A 15,002-nucleotide genomic window follows, 5' to 3' on the forward strand; every position below is an offset into this window, starting at 1 on the left:
ATATAGTCCACATTGCTCAGCTCTATCCAACTTATTCTACATTTTATACTCCGTACTGCCCAGCTGTATACAATGTGCTGTACATTATATACTCCACACTGGCCAGCTCTATACAATGCACTGTACATTATATACACTGCAATGCCCTACTGTATATTGGGCTTTATGGTATATATAATGTACAGCACATTGTATAGAACTGGGCAGTGTGGAATATGTAATGTACAGCACAATGTATAAGCTGAGCAGTGTGGAGAATATAACTGTATATTATATTATCCCACTGCTCAGCTGTACGTTATATGCTCCATACCACCCAGCTCTATAGAATGGGCTGTACATTATATACTCCACAGGGTATTTAGGAAAATAATCGCCAAGCATAGCAGGGGAACAGGCAATCATCATTTCTATCTTTGAAGAGTCTTCTCTGGGTGATTTACCACCACTACTGTAGAGATTGGCAGCACGAGAGCTATCCAGGTTTTCTGTATAGGGGACGCCGTTTATCAGGTTTTCATTTCAGCCACGGAGTTGTTTTGGGGTTTTTAAATGTTATGAAAATAAAAATGAAGCTTTGTAATAGTAACAGCAGTCATCTCCTACCAAGAACAGATATAGTCCGGTTGAATTTACCCAGAGATCCCACAATGCCTACTTCTTAGCATGGTGCCACCCTCCTGGCCAGTTAATAGCAATACGGGCTTTGCCTTCCAATAGCTGTTCAACTGCAGTTAACGTGGCTCCTCCCACAGCAGCTGCATAATCAAAGATACCTTCAGTGATGGGGCAGTCATAACCTGCAAAGGATAAAATGTTACCATAGTCAGAATGTAAATAGTAGAGTAAACAACTTTCATTAAAACCTAGTTCAGGGGTCAGCGACCTTTATCCACTTAAGGGCCATATTTAGTGCATGTGAATGCATGGAGGGCCACAATCACCTGCTAATAAAGATAATATCTGGACCCTTTCACATTACAGAGCCCCCCCCCGCACCTCTGGACCCCTTTCCAGTACAGAGCCCCCCCCCCCCCGCACCTCCTGGACCCCTTTCCAGTACAGAGCCCCCCCCCCCCCCGCACCTCTGGACCCCTTTCCAGTACAGAGCCCCCCCGCACCTCTGGACCCCTTTCCAGTACAGAGCCCCCCCCCGCACCTCTGGACCCCTTTCCAGTACAGAGCCCCCCCCCCGCACCTCTGGACCCCTTTCCAGTACAGAGCCCCCCCCCCGCACCTCTGGACCCCTTTCCAGTACAGAGCCCCCCCCCCCCGCACCTCTGGACCCCTTTCCAGTACAGAGCCCCCCCCCCCGCACCTCTGGGACCCCTTTCCAGTACAGAGCCCCCCCCCCCCGCACCTCTGGACCCCTTTCCAGTACAGAGCCCCCCCCCCGCACCTCTGGACCCCTTTCCAGTACAGAGCCCCCCCCCCCCGCACCTCTGGACCCCTTTCCAGTACAGAGCCCCCCCCCCGCACCTCTGGACCCCTTTCCAGTACAGAGCCCCCCCCCCGCACCTCTGGACCCCTTTCCAGTACAGAGCCCCCCCCCCCGCACCTCTGGACCCCTTTCCAGTACAGAGCCCCCCCCCCGCACCTCTGGACCCCTTTCCAGTACAGAGCCCCCCCCCCGCACCTCTGGACCCCTTTCCAGTACAGAGCCCCCCCCCCGCACCTCTGGACCCCTTTCCAGTACAGAGCCCCCCCCCCGCACCTCTGGACCCTTTCCAGTACAGAGCCCCCCCCCCGCACCTCTGGACCCCTTTCCAGTACAGAGCCCCCCCCCGCACCTCTGGACCCCTTTCCAGTACAGAGCCCCCCCCCCCGCACCTCTGGACCCCTTTCCAGTACAGAGCCCCCCCCCCCGCACCTCTGGACCCCTTTCCAGTACAGAGCCCCCCCCCGCACCTCTGGACCCCTTTCCAGTACAGAGCCCCCCCCCCGCACCTCTGGACCCCTTTCCAGTACAGAGCCCCCCCCCCGCACCTCTGGACCCCCTTTCAGTACAGAGGCCCCCCCGCACCTCTGGACCCCTTTCCAGTACAGAGCCCCCCCCCGCACCTCTGGACCCCTTTCCAGTACAGAGCCCCCCTCGCACCTCTGGGCCCCTTTCCAGTACAGAGGCCCCCCCCCCCGCACCTCTGGACCCCTTTCCAGTACAGAGCGCCCCCCGCACCTCTGGACCCCTTTCCAGTACAGAGCCCCCCTCGCACCTCTGGGCCCCTTTCCAGTACAGAGGCCCCCCCCCCCGCACCTCTGGACCCCTTTCCAGTACAGAGCGCCCCCCCGCACCCTCTGGACCCCTTTCCAGTACAGGGCCCCCCCCCCGCACCTCTGGACCCCTTTCCAGTACAGAGCGCCCCCCCGCACCTCTGGACCCCTTTCCAGTACAGAGCCCCCCCCGCACCTCTGGACCCCTTTCCAGTACAGAGCCCCCCCCCCGCACCTCTGGACCCCTTTCCAGTACAGAGCCCCCCCCCCGCACCTCTGGACCCCTTTCCAGTACAGAGCCCCCCCCCCCGCACCTCTGGACCCCTTTCCAGTACAGAGCCCCCCCGCACCTCTGGACCCCTTTCCAGTACAGAGCCGCCCCCGTACCTCTGGACCCCTTTCCAGTACACAGCCCCCGTACCTCTGGACCCCTTTCCAGTACACAGCCCCCGTACCTCTGGACCCCTTTCCAGTACACAGCCCCCGTACCTCTGGACCCCTTTCCAGTACACAACCCCCGTACCTCTGGACCCCTTTCCCAGTACACAACCCCCGTACCCCCTTTCCATACACAACCCCCGTACCCCCTTTCCATTACACAACCCCTGTATCTCTGGACCCCCTTTCCATTACACAACCCCTGTACCTCTGGACCCCCTTTCCATTACACAGCCGCCATAACTCTGGACCCCTTTACATTACAAAGCCCACACACTTCTGGACCCCTTTACATTACACAGCCCCACCTGCAAAAGGGCACCCCCCACCTCCATGTTATGTTTTAAAATCGCGCACACTCGTGGAATGATGACAAGCTATGGTACATAAAATCTCCATAGGTGACATTTTAAAAACTTCTAAAGGAGCTTAGTCATGGGGATAGTAGCTGGACCCCATTTACATTACACAGCCCCCGCACCTCTTGACCCCCTTTCCATTAGACAGCCATCACACCTCTGGACCCCTTTACATTACACAAAGATATTTGGGGGGCACACCCTAAAAAAAATGCATAAAGATGGTGCTGCCATAAGACCATACAACAGAACAAAAATATTACAGCGCACACATGCAGGAGGTAAATGTTAGTTTTGCATGTGTGCGCCGTAATATTTTTGTTCTGTTTTACATTACAAAGCCCCGGTACCTCTGGACCCCTTTACATTACAAAGCCCACAGACATCTGGACCCCCTTTACATTACACAGGTCCGCCACCCCCAGAGGAAGGCGGAGTTGCTGCAGAAAAAGAGGAACTTAACGGCAGAGTCACTTCTAGAAAGGAAAAGCAGGGTGAGCTGAGCTACTAAAGTAAACGACCTCAGTGCTTGTGCTAAAATTTTATGACGGATTGCTCCGCAGTGTCCGTATCTACATAGGTCAGTGAGGACTTCCTACGAATATGTACACATTTACATGTCCAAAGCCTGGTCAAACGTGACGCCGCTTCCAATACACCTCGTGTGTCCTACAATACTTACCAAGGCCATATTCAAGAGTCTCCGGATCATCGTTATCACCTTCTTCGCTGACCTTACGAAGGTGCTCCAAATAGGAATCGGTGTGGAAAGTCGCCATTTCCTCCATGGTGGCGACTCGAGGCTTTACAACCCTGTAGGAGCAAGAGGAGGATTTCCACATGTTACGACACCGCACAAGAAAAAAAAAAAAAAAAAAAAAGAGTGAAACAAAATAGGGCAACAAAGTGACTAAATGGGGTGTGCAGTGTTCGCTCACCGTACCATTTTATTCTGAAAAATTGAACTGACACTTAAAGTAACCTTCCTCTAGACCTGAATATTTGTCATTGATCATCGCACCGATAGGAAGGGATAGCGTCTCATGTTGATCTTCAGACGTCTTCATCGGCCAGCAGGGGATGACATCACTCCCATACATGCACAGGAGTGCAGACATCCTCAGGAACACAGGCGCTGCCTGTGCATGGGCAGCTCAATCTACATTCTACAAGGGATTGTGAACAGGCATTCAATGTTATCCTATGTGTCCATGTAGACAGTCTTGTTTTTTGCCGTTTTTATGCAGTTGCGTTTAACCTCGTTTTTCCAGAAGCCACAAAATGGGTTCAGACGCAAGACGCGGATATCGCGTTTTCGTTTATAAGTGTTTTTAAAAGTGACTTTAAATTATGGCAAATGATGAACAATAAAAAAAATTGCAATTGCAAGTGGACAATCCACAACTTGTGGCAAGTGACGAGGCAGGTGACGCGGCAAGTCGACAATCCACAACTTGTGGCAGGTGACGCGGCAAGTGACACGCTAAGTACACTGCTGCTCTCACAGCTGCTGCTACTTAATATGGTCTCACAAAATGTCTGAAATAGTTAATACTGTTTTTTTGAGCTTGGGGAGGGTCTATGATGTTAGCTTAACTAAACGCTTCTAGACGCAGTAAAAATCGGCACAAAACAGGCATTTCTAAAGGCCGGTTTCAGCTTTTAAAAACGTGTCCAGCAGAGTTTGCACCGGCGTCTCGTGTGCATGGGGCCTTAAGTTCCTCCCCCAACTCACCTCATGTGACTGAGGAGTCCATAGGCTTCTATCAGGGAGTGCACCATACTGGCCTGGAACACACAGGAGACATTATTATACAAAGTCATTATAGAGAGCAAACTAAAACAAGGTGCCTGTCCATTTCCTGTACAGACCACACCCCCATTTCCTACAGTGACACTTCTCCTCCTGTCCTCCCATTTTCCTGTTCTGTTCCCCCTAATTTCCCGTACTAACACCCCCTCTCCTGACCCCACCATTTCTTTTACCAACACACTCTCCTGTGCCCCCGCCTCCCCCCCCTCCCCCAATTCCTGAACCGACCACTCCCCTCCCATTTCCTACACTGATATACCCCCCCCCCCCATTTCCTGTACCGACCTGCCCCTGTCCCCCCATTTCCTGCACTGACACCCCCTTCCCTACCCCCCCCATTTCTCTACCGACACCCAACTCCCATGCCCCCATTTCTTGTACCAACACCCCCCTCCTGTCCCCCCATTTCCTCTACCGACACCCCCTCCTGTCCACCCATTTCCTCTACCGACACCCCCCTCCTGTCCACCCATTTCCTCTACCGACACCCCCCCTCCTGTCCACCCATTTCCTCTACCGACACCCCCCCTCCTGTCCACCCATTTCCTCTACCGACACCCCCCCTCCTGTCCACCCATTTCCTCTACCGACACCCCCCCTCCTGTCCACCCATTTCCTCTACCGACACCCCCCTCCTGTCCACCCATTTCCTCTACCGACACCCCCCCTCCTGTCCACCCATTTCCTCTACCGACACCCCCCCTCCTGTCCACCCATTTCCTCTACCGACACCCCCCCTCCTGTCCACCCATTTCCTCTACCGACACCCCCCCTCCTGTCCACCCATTTCCTCTACCGACACCCCCCCTCCTGTCCACCCATTTCCTCTACCGACACCCCCCCTCCTGTCCACCCATTTCCTCTACCGACACCCCCCCTCCTGTCCACCCATTTCCTCTACCGACACCCCCCCTCCTGTCCACCCATTTCCTCTACCGACACCCCCCCTCCTGTCCACCCATTTCCTCTACCGACACCCCCCCTCCTGTCCACCCATTTCCTCTACCGACACCCCCCCTCCTGTCCACCCATTTCCTCTACCGACACCCCCCTCCTGTCCACCCATTTCCTCTACCGACACCCCCCCTCCTGTCCACCCATTTCCTCTACCGACACCCCCCCTCCTGTCCACCCATTTCCTCTACCGACACCCCCCTCCTGTCCACCCATTTCCTCTACCGACACCCCCCCTCCTGTCCACCCATTTCCTCTACCGACACCCCCCTCCTGTCCACCCATTTCCTCTACCGACACCCCCCTCCTGTCCACCCATTTCCTCTACCGACACCCCCCTCCTGTCCACCCATTTCCTCTACCGACACCCCCCCCTCCTGTCCACCCATTTCCTCTACCGACACCCCCCCTCCTGTCCACCCATTTCCTCTACCGACACCCCCCCTCCTGTCCACCCATTTCCTCTACCGACACCCCCCTCCTGTCCACCCATTTCCTCTACCGACACCCCCCTCCTGTCCACCCATTTCCTCTACCGACCACCTGCAACCCCCCCCCCCCCCATTTCCTGTATCGACCTGCCCACGCCCCCCCATATTCTTTGACACCCCCTTCCTCATTTGCTATCCCATTTCCTCTACCTTACACCCCACTCCCACCCCCCCCCCCCCCCATTTCCTGTACCGACACCCAGCTCCTGTCCCCCCCATTTCCTGTACCGACACCCCCCCTCCTGCCCCCCATTTCCTGTACCGACACGCCACTCCCACCCCCCCAGTTCCTGTACCGACCACCTGCCGCCCCCATTTCCTGTACTGACCTGCCCCCGTCCCCCCCATATTCTTTACTGACACTCCCATCCCCATTTACTATCCCATTTCCTTTTACACCCCACTCCCACCCCCCTATTTCCTGTACAGACCACCTGCCCCCACCCCCCCCCCATTTCCTGTACCGACACAACACTCCCACCCCCCCAGTTCCTGTACAGACCACCTGCCCTCGTCCCCCATTTCCTTGTACTGACACCCCCCTCCTGTCCCCCCATTTTCCTTTACCAACACCCCACTCTCACCCCCCCAGTTTCTGTACCGACCACTTGCCCCCATCTCCTGTACCGACCTGTCCCCGCACACCCATTTCCTGCACTGACACCCCCCTTGCCCATTTCCTATCGCCCCCCATTTCCTGTACCGACACCCCACTCCCAACACCCCCACCCCCATTTCCTGTACCGACCTGCCCTGTCCCCCCCTTTCCTCTACCAACACCCCCCTTTCCTCTACCGACACCCCACATTTCCTCTCCCGACACCCTACCCCCTCATTTCCTTTAACGACCACCTGTTCCCGTCTATTCTTTATGGACACCCCCCTCCTTCCCCAATTCCTATGCCATTTCCTCTACCTTACACACCACTCCCACCCCCCCCCCCCCCATTTCCTGTACAGACCACCTGCCCCCGTCCCCTGCACTGACACCCACTTGCCTTGCCCATTTCCCACCCCACCATCTCCTCTACCAACACCCCCACCCCACCATCTCCTCTACCAACACCCCCACCCCACCATCTCCTCTACCGACACCCCACCCCATCATTTCCTCTACCGACACCCTACTCCTACCCCATCATTTCCTCTACCGACACCCTACTCCTACCCCATCATTTCCTCTACCGACCACCTGTCCCCGTCCGCCCCATTTCCTGTACTGACCTGCCCTGGTCCCCCTATTTCCTGCACTGACACCCCCCTTCCCCATTTCATACCCCCCCCCCCCATTTCCCGTACCGACACCCCACTCCCATTTCCTGTACCTTCCTGCACTGACACCCTCCTTCCCCTATTTCCTATCCCCGCCCTTTTCCTCTACCGACACCCCACCCCCCAATTTCCTCTACCGACACCCCAATACCACCACCCCACCCCACATTTCCCACTACCGACATCCTACTCCTACCCCCTCATTTCCTCTCCTGACCACCTGCCCCCGTCCCCCCCATTTCCTGTACTGACCTGCCCCAGTCCCCCCATTCCTTGTACCGACACCCCCCCTCTTCCCCATTTCAAATACCCCAATCCCATTTTCTGTACCGTCCTGCCCCGTCCCCCCATTTCCTATCCCCCCATTCCACCAACACCCCACTCTCATCCCCCATTTACCCGTCGGGGCACTTTGCTCTGCAGACTGTCACACAGAGTCACATATTCGCGACTGTAGATGTAGACCGGAGGAAGTCTCTCTTCCATGAGGAGATAACACAAACGCTTCCCTACTACTTCCAATCCACCAGAGGGACCGGACGTGACGTCGTGGGGAAAGGGGGGGGGGTGAGGCGTGAGAACTGAGAGTGGGTGGAGCATCTGCACACAAATCTGTTTATACAAAGTGGGCGGGGACAGGGAAGGTGGGCGGAGACTACACGCCAAGTCGCGATATCACGATCTCCGGTGTGGTAAAAAAAAAAAAAAAATCCTCGACCTATGCACAATCGGGTTATCAGGGAAAATGGGCGTGCAAAGAGAAAGTAGTGGGCGGAGCACGTCCCGGAAGTCAGCTGTGTCACGTTATCTGTGTTATTACAGGAAGTGGGCGGAACAAACACAGGAAGTCGACTTTGTCACGTGTTCTTTGTTTACATTGGCCCGGTGTTGTAAAATTTCATGCGACCCGTGATTTTCGCTCACCCCGTCACTTCCGGTGAGGCTACGTCATTCGCACAGCTGACGGCGGGCCTTTACTGCGCATGTGTCAATCCCCTGCCCTTAACAGCGCATGCGCTGTAGATTTATTCTCACGGTGGAGAAAAATTATAGCCTCGAGTGGGCGGAGACTTGCGGGTGGGCGGGCGGAGCTGAACAGATGCTCAGGACGTCAGCAGCAGCCCCGCCCACCCTAATAACATGCCTCTGAATATTAAGTGGTGGTGAAAAATCATACTCAAGTGGGCGGAGATTTTCTCCAGGCGGAGGCTTCAGGAAAATGTCTCCGGAATCAGGGACAGGTGTGAATAGAGACGAGTCCTGGAAGATGCTGATAAAAGGGACATTGGTGGAATGGAAGGGGTTTGGAGAGGAGGTGGGCAGAGGAGCTGTTTTGGTCTAAAGCAGCAAAAGAATCACAACTCCCAGCAGGTGAGGGGGGGCTGAGTTCTGGAGCTTGTGGGCTTTGCTGGGACTTTGTAGTTCAGTTCTAGGTGGAGGAAGGATACACAGAGCATGCTGGGATATGTAGTGCTCCGGTGTGGGGGAGGGGACATGCTGGGATATGTAGTGCTCCGGTGTGGGGGGACGGGACATGCTGCGATATGTAGTGCTCTGGTGTGGGGGAGGGGGACATGCTGGGATATGTAGTGCTCTGGTGTGGGGGAGGGGACATGCTGGGATATGTAGTGCTCCGGTGTGGGGGAGGGGACATGCTGGGATATGTAGTGCTCCGGTGTGGGGGGACGGGACATGCTGCGATATGTAGTGCTCTGGTGTGGGGGAGGGGACATGCTGGGATATGTAGTGCTCTGGTGTGGGGGAGGGGACATGCTGGGATAGGTAGTGCTCTGGTGTGTGTGTGTGTGTGTGTGTGTGTGTGTGTGTGTGTGTGTGTGTGTGGGGGGGGGGGGACATGCTGGGATATGTAGTACTCCTCCAGTGTGGGGGATAATGTATAGATTGATGTCGGTGTCCCCGTCTCATCTCCTTCCTGTCTCCTCTCTCAGGCACCATGCTGTACGAAATCTCCAGGATCATCCAGGGCGGCGCTGCCGTCTGCCGCCACGCCTCCACCGCCGCCGCCGCCAGGGTAGAGCATGAACACCTATTCCCTGTGAGTACTGATTGGTTGGGGGAGGGGTTAACCGCCTGGAGTGTCCCCAGTGGGGGAGGGGCATGCCACCTAATGTGCGCGCTCTGCTGCCGGACGGAGCCCCATAGACACTATGCCTCTCTGGATATAAATTTGGATACATTTGTAGCCATTCGGATGTATCTGAATCTCGGAGATGAAATGGTAACACATTTTTGTTGAAATTTAATTTACGTTCATCGTTTTCTCACCCATTCCAAATTATTTATGTACGACTTGGATTCGGATCGTTTGGGGGGAGGGGGAGAAACAAAAAGGTCAACCGATTCGAATCCTGTGTCAAGAAATAGCTGGTTGCTAAAGGGGGGGGGTGGCCGCCGCCGCCTCCTTAACAACCAATGAGTCATCAGCTGTCAGCGGGCTTCCCTACTGGCTGAAATGTAAAACACCCCACCCCCTTTGTGACATCAACAGCCCAGCGTTACCTGGTTGGTGATGTCACAGGGGCGGGGCCACCCCTTAGCCATGTAAGAACCGTCGGACATTCAACAGCGTGGAGCGTTCGAAAGGGGTTTTTATTTATTTTTAAATTTTTTGGGGTGGAAAGGGTAGGGGTACTACGTACCTCATACTCATTCACATAGTTGGAGGTAGTGTGGGATCTGGGGGGGACTCCTTTGTTTTTTTGCCAATACCCCCCCCCCCCCCCCTTTCCTTGCCTGCCCCCCGGTCTGCATCGGATAAGGGCCTGGGGGGGACTTTTTATTTACTATTTTTGATCTATGTACACCATACTCATTCACATAGGTGGGTAGGGCGGGATCTGGGGTCCCCCCCCCACAACCACCAGCCAGGGTTGTTGGAAAGAGGCCCTTGTCCCCATCAGCATGGTGCTTAGGGCAGGGCCCTGGTATGGTGACCTGGTATGGTTTGGGGTGGGGGGGCACTTGCTCATACACCCCCCCTTCCCCCTTTCCTGGGTTGCATGCTTGGATAAAGGTCCGGACCCCTATGCTTTTTTTTTTTTTTTTTTTTATTCCTCTTCCCCATCGGGGGGGGGGGGGGGGGGCTGGTGCCCATGCAGGGTTGGTTGTTGGGGGGGGGGGTTTGTTTTTTTTTCCAGGATTTTCTATTGCCAGCACTCATTTGTTTTTACGTTTCAGCTGTCAGTGGGGAATCCCGCTGACAGCCAACGAGTCGTCGGTTGCTAAGGACGTGGCGGACGGCGCCCCCAGCCCGATCCTTAGCAACCAGCTATTTCTTCACACAGAATTTGAATCATTGATCGTGTGGTGTTTGTGTTTTGTTTTGGGTTTTGTTTTGTATTGTTTTTTGTTTTTTTTATTTTTTGTTTTTTACGAGTTCAAATTGTTTTTCAAAAAATTGTGGAATCCGTCAGAAAATGAATAAACAAAATTAAAATTTTTAACTAAAATTCTGAAACCAAAATTTGGTAACGTAAGAAATTTGAATGTTCTGCACACACCTCTAGTGCCGCTCACACCCTGACCGCGGGACGGTGATCGCTGTCAGTGGGAGGTGATCCCAAACATCTGCTTCCTATAGGCTGAATATCCACCAAAGACTCCACCCAGAATGTCTTCTTTTTAACCCTCCCAATCATAGAAAAGCCAAAGCGAAGGGCACAGGTCTGACATCTGTTTATTTATTTATTTTTAAATCTGCAGGCCGCCCTCCAACCGCGGGACTACGCCGTGCCCAACCCCACCTGGAACCCCGAAACCAAGAGGCTGTACGAGGAGCTGAGCCGAGACCCGAGCTGGAGGAGACTTCCCTCCTACGAGGAGTTCGCTGGCAGCAGATCGAGTACAAGAATAAGAATAGTGTTTGGCTGTGGTGGGGGATGACATTAGAGTGTAAGCTCCTCTGGTGACCTCTGACCTCCTCCTGTACAGGTATGAGCCTGGAGGCCGACGGGGAAACTCGTTTCTTCACCAGGAACCTGGATCAGGAAGGAATCGGCTTCGAGTATTGTATGTTCTATAACGAGGCGGAGAAGAGGACAGTCTGCATATTCCAGCCCGGGCCCTATCTGGGGGGCCTCGCAGGGTGAGCGTTATTTTCTTTTTTTTTTTTTTCTTTTTTTTTTTCTTCGCAGAGCCTACCCTAACCAGAATCCTTTGGTTCCTCGGGCTCTCCTTGTTCTCCTTCCACCTCTCGCGTCCCCTCTTGCCTTCTTCTAGGTACACACACGGGGGCTGCATCGCCACCATCGTAGACTCCACCGTGGGGGCGGGAATTGTAAACGGCATCGGACCGGCTATGACCGCCAACCTGAACCTCGACTATCGGAGGTAAGCGCCCAGGGGGGAGAAGAGGACCTACCTGACACTACATGGTTGTCAGGAGATTGTACAATCGATGGCCGGCGGTGATGATGTGGTAGTGACAGGGGAAGAATAATATTGGGGAGACTCTCGCGGGGGGGGGGGGGGTAGGAGTTGTTGATGTTCTGAAGCTGTGATAGCAGAGAGGTGTAATGAGGTTCTCTTTGTGTCTGTAGTCCGATTCCTCTGGGATCCACAGTCCTCATAGACAGCCGAGTGGAGAAGGTCGACGGTCAGAAAGTCTACACCAGATGCCAGGTCCGCAGTCATGACAGCGCTGTGCTTCACAGCGAGGCCACCGGTGAGGACTACTGCTGGGAAATCTTCATTCTGTAACTCCATTCCTTCCTCTCTTGTCTCTCCTGTCACTCATCTGTGGTTTCTGATCTGTCGCTCCTGTCATTGCTCTTCTGTCCCTCCTCCTCTGCCATTCCTGTTTCTTGTCTGCTGTTCCTGACTCTGCTCCTTTGTTGCTCCTCTGCCGGTGCTGGCGTTGCTCCGCTGCCATTCCTGTTTCTTGTCTGCTGTTCCTGTTGCTGCCCCTCTGCCATTCCTGACATTGCTCCTCTGTCCCTTCTTGTTGCTGCTCCTCTCTCCTTCTTGTCTGCCGTTCCTCTGTTGCTGCTCCTCCTCTGTCTCTCCTGTCATTGCTCCCGACGTTGCTCCTCTGCTGTTCCTCTTCATTGTCTGCTGTTCCTGACGTTGCTTCTCTGCCGTTTCTGTTATTGCTCCTCTCTTCCTCTGTCATTCCTGGTGTTGCTCCTCTGTTGTTGCTCCTCTGTCCCTGCTGTTGCTGCTCCTCTCTCCCTCCTTCTCTGCCGTTCCTAGCATTGCTCCTCTGCCATTCCTCTTGTTTCTTGTCTGTTGTTCCTGTCGCTGCTCGTCTGCCGTTCCGGTCGTTGCCAATCCTGTCATTGCTCCTCTGCCATTCCTTTTTGTTTGTTTCTTGTCTGCTGGTCCTGACACTGCTCCTTTGTTGCTCCTCTGCTGTTCCTGTTGCTGCTCCTCTGCCATTCCTGACATTGCTCCTCTGTCCCTCCTTGTTGCTGCTCCTCTCCTTCTTCTCTGCCGTTCCTCTGTTGCTGCTCCGCCTCTGTCTCTCCTGTCATTGCTCCCGACGTTGCTCCTCTGCTGTTCCTCTTCATTGTCTGCTGTTCCTGACGTTGCTTCTCTGCCGTTTCTGTCATTGCTCCTCTCTCTCCCTCCTCTGCCATTCCTGGTGCTGCTCCTCTCTCCCTCTTTCCCGTTCCTGGCTTTGCTCCTCTGCCATTCCTCTTGTTTCTTGTCTGCTGTTCCTGTCGCTGCTCCTCTGCCGTTCCTGTTGCTGCTCCTCTTTCCTTCTCTGCCATTCCTAGCGTTGCTCCTCTGCCACTCCTGTTTGTCTGCTGTTCCTGTCACTGCTCCTCTCTCCCTCCTCTGCCATCCCTGTTGTCTGCTGATCCTGTTGCTGCTCCTCTCTCCCTCCTTCTCTGCCATTCCGGTTTCTTGTCTGCTGTTTCTGTTGCTGCTCCTCTCTCATTCCTCCTCCTCCTCCCTCCTCTGCCTTTTCTGTTGCTCTTGTTGTTGTTCTGACAATTTACACTTTTTTTTTTCTCTCCTCCAGCTTTGTACGTTATGTTGAAGTCAGGAGAATCTGAAGCCCGACTATAATTTGCACATCTCAGACCTCAGGAAATGTTACAGATTCTGTTGGTTGGCAGCTGCACTTTGTACTGTAATGTATCCTGTCTGTCACTAGAGGGCAGCAGATCCCGTACCATAGAAACCCTCCTGATAATGTACTCACCGCTCTCTTGGATTGATCTTTTGTAGCGGTCCCTTTTTTCTAGGTGCAATGACCTCAAACCCGCCCCCACCATGTACCCGTTTTTGTACAGCCCTGTTCTTTGACTCCTCCCAACCAAATGTAATTAATAATCGTTCATAATTATTGTATGTGACGTTTATTTAAACTGAATAAATACAGAAAATATTTTCACAGCATTTCAAGTGGTTGCAAATACCTTCATTGTATCTTCTTCATCCTGGGGACCGTTCCTCCTCTCGCTTCATCCTCGGGACCGTTCCTCCTCTCGCTTCATCCTGGGGACCGTTCCTCCTCTCCTCATCCTGGGGAACATAACTCCTTTTGCCTCTTCGAGGGAACCATTCATCCTCTCTCCTCATGCTGGGAACCATTCCTCCTCTCTTCTCACCCTGAGGACCATTCCTACTCCTCATGCTGGGGACCATTCCTCCTCTCCTCTTCTCACCCTGAAGACCATTCCTACTCCTCATCCTGGACACCATTCCTCATCTCTCCTCATCCTGGACACCATTCCTCATCTCTCCTCATCCTGGAGACAATTCCTCCTCTCTCCTCATCCTGGAGACAATTCCTCCTCTCTCCTCATCCTGGAGACAATTCCTCCTCTCTCCTCATCCTGGAGACAATTCCTCCTCTCTCCTCATCCTGGAGACAATTCCTCCTCTCTCCTCATCCTGGAGACAATTCCTCCTCTCTCCTCATCCTGGAGACAATTCCTCCTCTCTCCTCATCCTGGAGACAATTCCTCCTCTCTCCTCATCCTGGAGACAATTCCTCCTCTCTCCTCATCCTGGAGACAATTCCTCCTCTCTCCTCATCCTGGAGACAATTCCTCCTCTCTCCTCATCCTGGAGACAATTCCTCCTCTCCTCATCCTGGAGACAAGGATCTGGATGAGGAGAGAGGAGGAATTGCCCCCAGGATGAGGAGAGAGGAGGAATGGCCCCCAGGATGAGAGAGAGGGAGGAATGGCCCCCAGGATGAGGAGAGAGGAGGAAGGGTCCCCCAGGATGAGGAGAGAGGAGGAAGGTTCTCCAGGATGAAGAGACACAAGAAAGGGTCTCCAGGATGAGGAGAGAGGAGGAATGATCTCCAGGATGAGGAGAGAGGAGGAATGATCTCCAGGATGAATAGAGACAAGAAAGGGTCTCCAGGATGAGGAGGGAGAGGAGGGATGGTCCCCAGGATTAAGAGAGGTATCTCCCCAGCTGGACACAGACACCAGTTCAACCTAACAATGGTTATCCCCATCTTGTCCATGCCATGTACAATCA

At 54.1% G+C, this 15,002-nt stretch overlaps 2 protein-coding genes across 2 annotated transcripts; one reads left to right on the forward strand and one right to left on the reverse strand.

Annotated features, from left to right (window-relative positions):
* Positions 1-658: 658 nt before the first annotated feature.
* On the reverse strand, positions 659-8,272 carry HDAC8 (histone deacetylase 8; the record flags this gene model as incomplete). Its single annotated transcript, XM_077465183.1, is given in 4 exon segments — positions 659-800; positions 3,691-3,821; positions 4,744-4,796; positions 7,938-8,272. Coding segments are annotated over 4 exon segments (527 nt in total), but the record flags the coding sequence as incomplete, so codon positions are not given.
* Positions 8,273-8,593: 321 nt separating this feature from the next.
* On the forward strand, positions 8,594-13,688 carry LOC143949940 (acyl-coenzyme A thioesterase THEM4-like). Its single transcript, XM_077465184.1, has 7 exons — positions 8,594-8,779; positions 9,488-9,594; positions 11,262-11,400; positions 11,490-11,643; positions 11,778-11,888; positions 12,098-12,222; positions 13,525-13,688. The coding sequence occupies exons 1-7, from the start codon at positions 8,758-8,760 to the stop codon at positions 13,569-13,571; spliced, it is 705 nt and encodes a 234-aa protein (XP_077321310.1). The 5' UTR covers positions 8,594-8,757; the 3' UTR covers positions 13,572-13,688.
* The last annotated feature ends 1,314 nt before the right edge of the window (positions 13,689-15,002 follow it).

Source organism: Lithobates pipiens, unplaced genomic scaffold (assembly GCF_037356315.1).
Source record: "Lithobates pipiens isolate NorthernLeopardFrog02 unplaced genomic scaffold, aLitPip1_a1.2 Scaffold_1, whole genome shotgun sequence".
Taxonomy (NCBI): domain Eukaryota; kingdom Metazoa; phylum Chordata; class Amphibia; order Anura; family Ranidae; genus Lithobates; species Lithobates pipiens.

Excerpts from the sequence above, each read along its gene's own strand:
- LOC143949940 (XM_077465184.1), top strand. The coding sequence starts at position 8,758 with ATGTCTCCGGAATCAGGGACAG. Across the intron at positions 11,644-11,777 it reads TATCTGGGGGGCCTCGCAGG|GTACACACACGGGGGCTGCA; the intron begins GTGAGCGTTATT and ends GCCTTCTTCTAG. Across the intron at positions 12,223-13,524 it reads GCTTCACAGCGAGGCCACCG|CTTTGTACGTTATGTTGAAG; the intron begins GTGAGGACTACT and ends TCTCTCCTCCAG.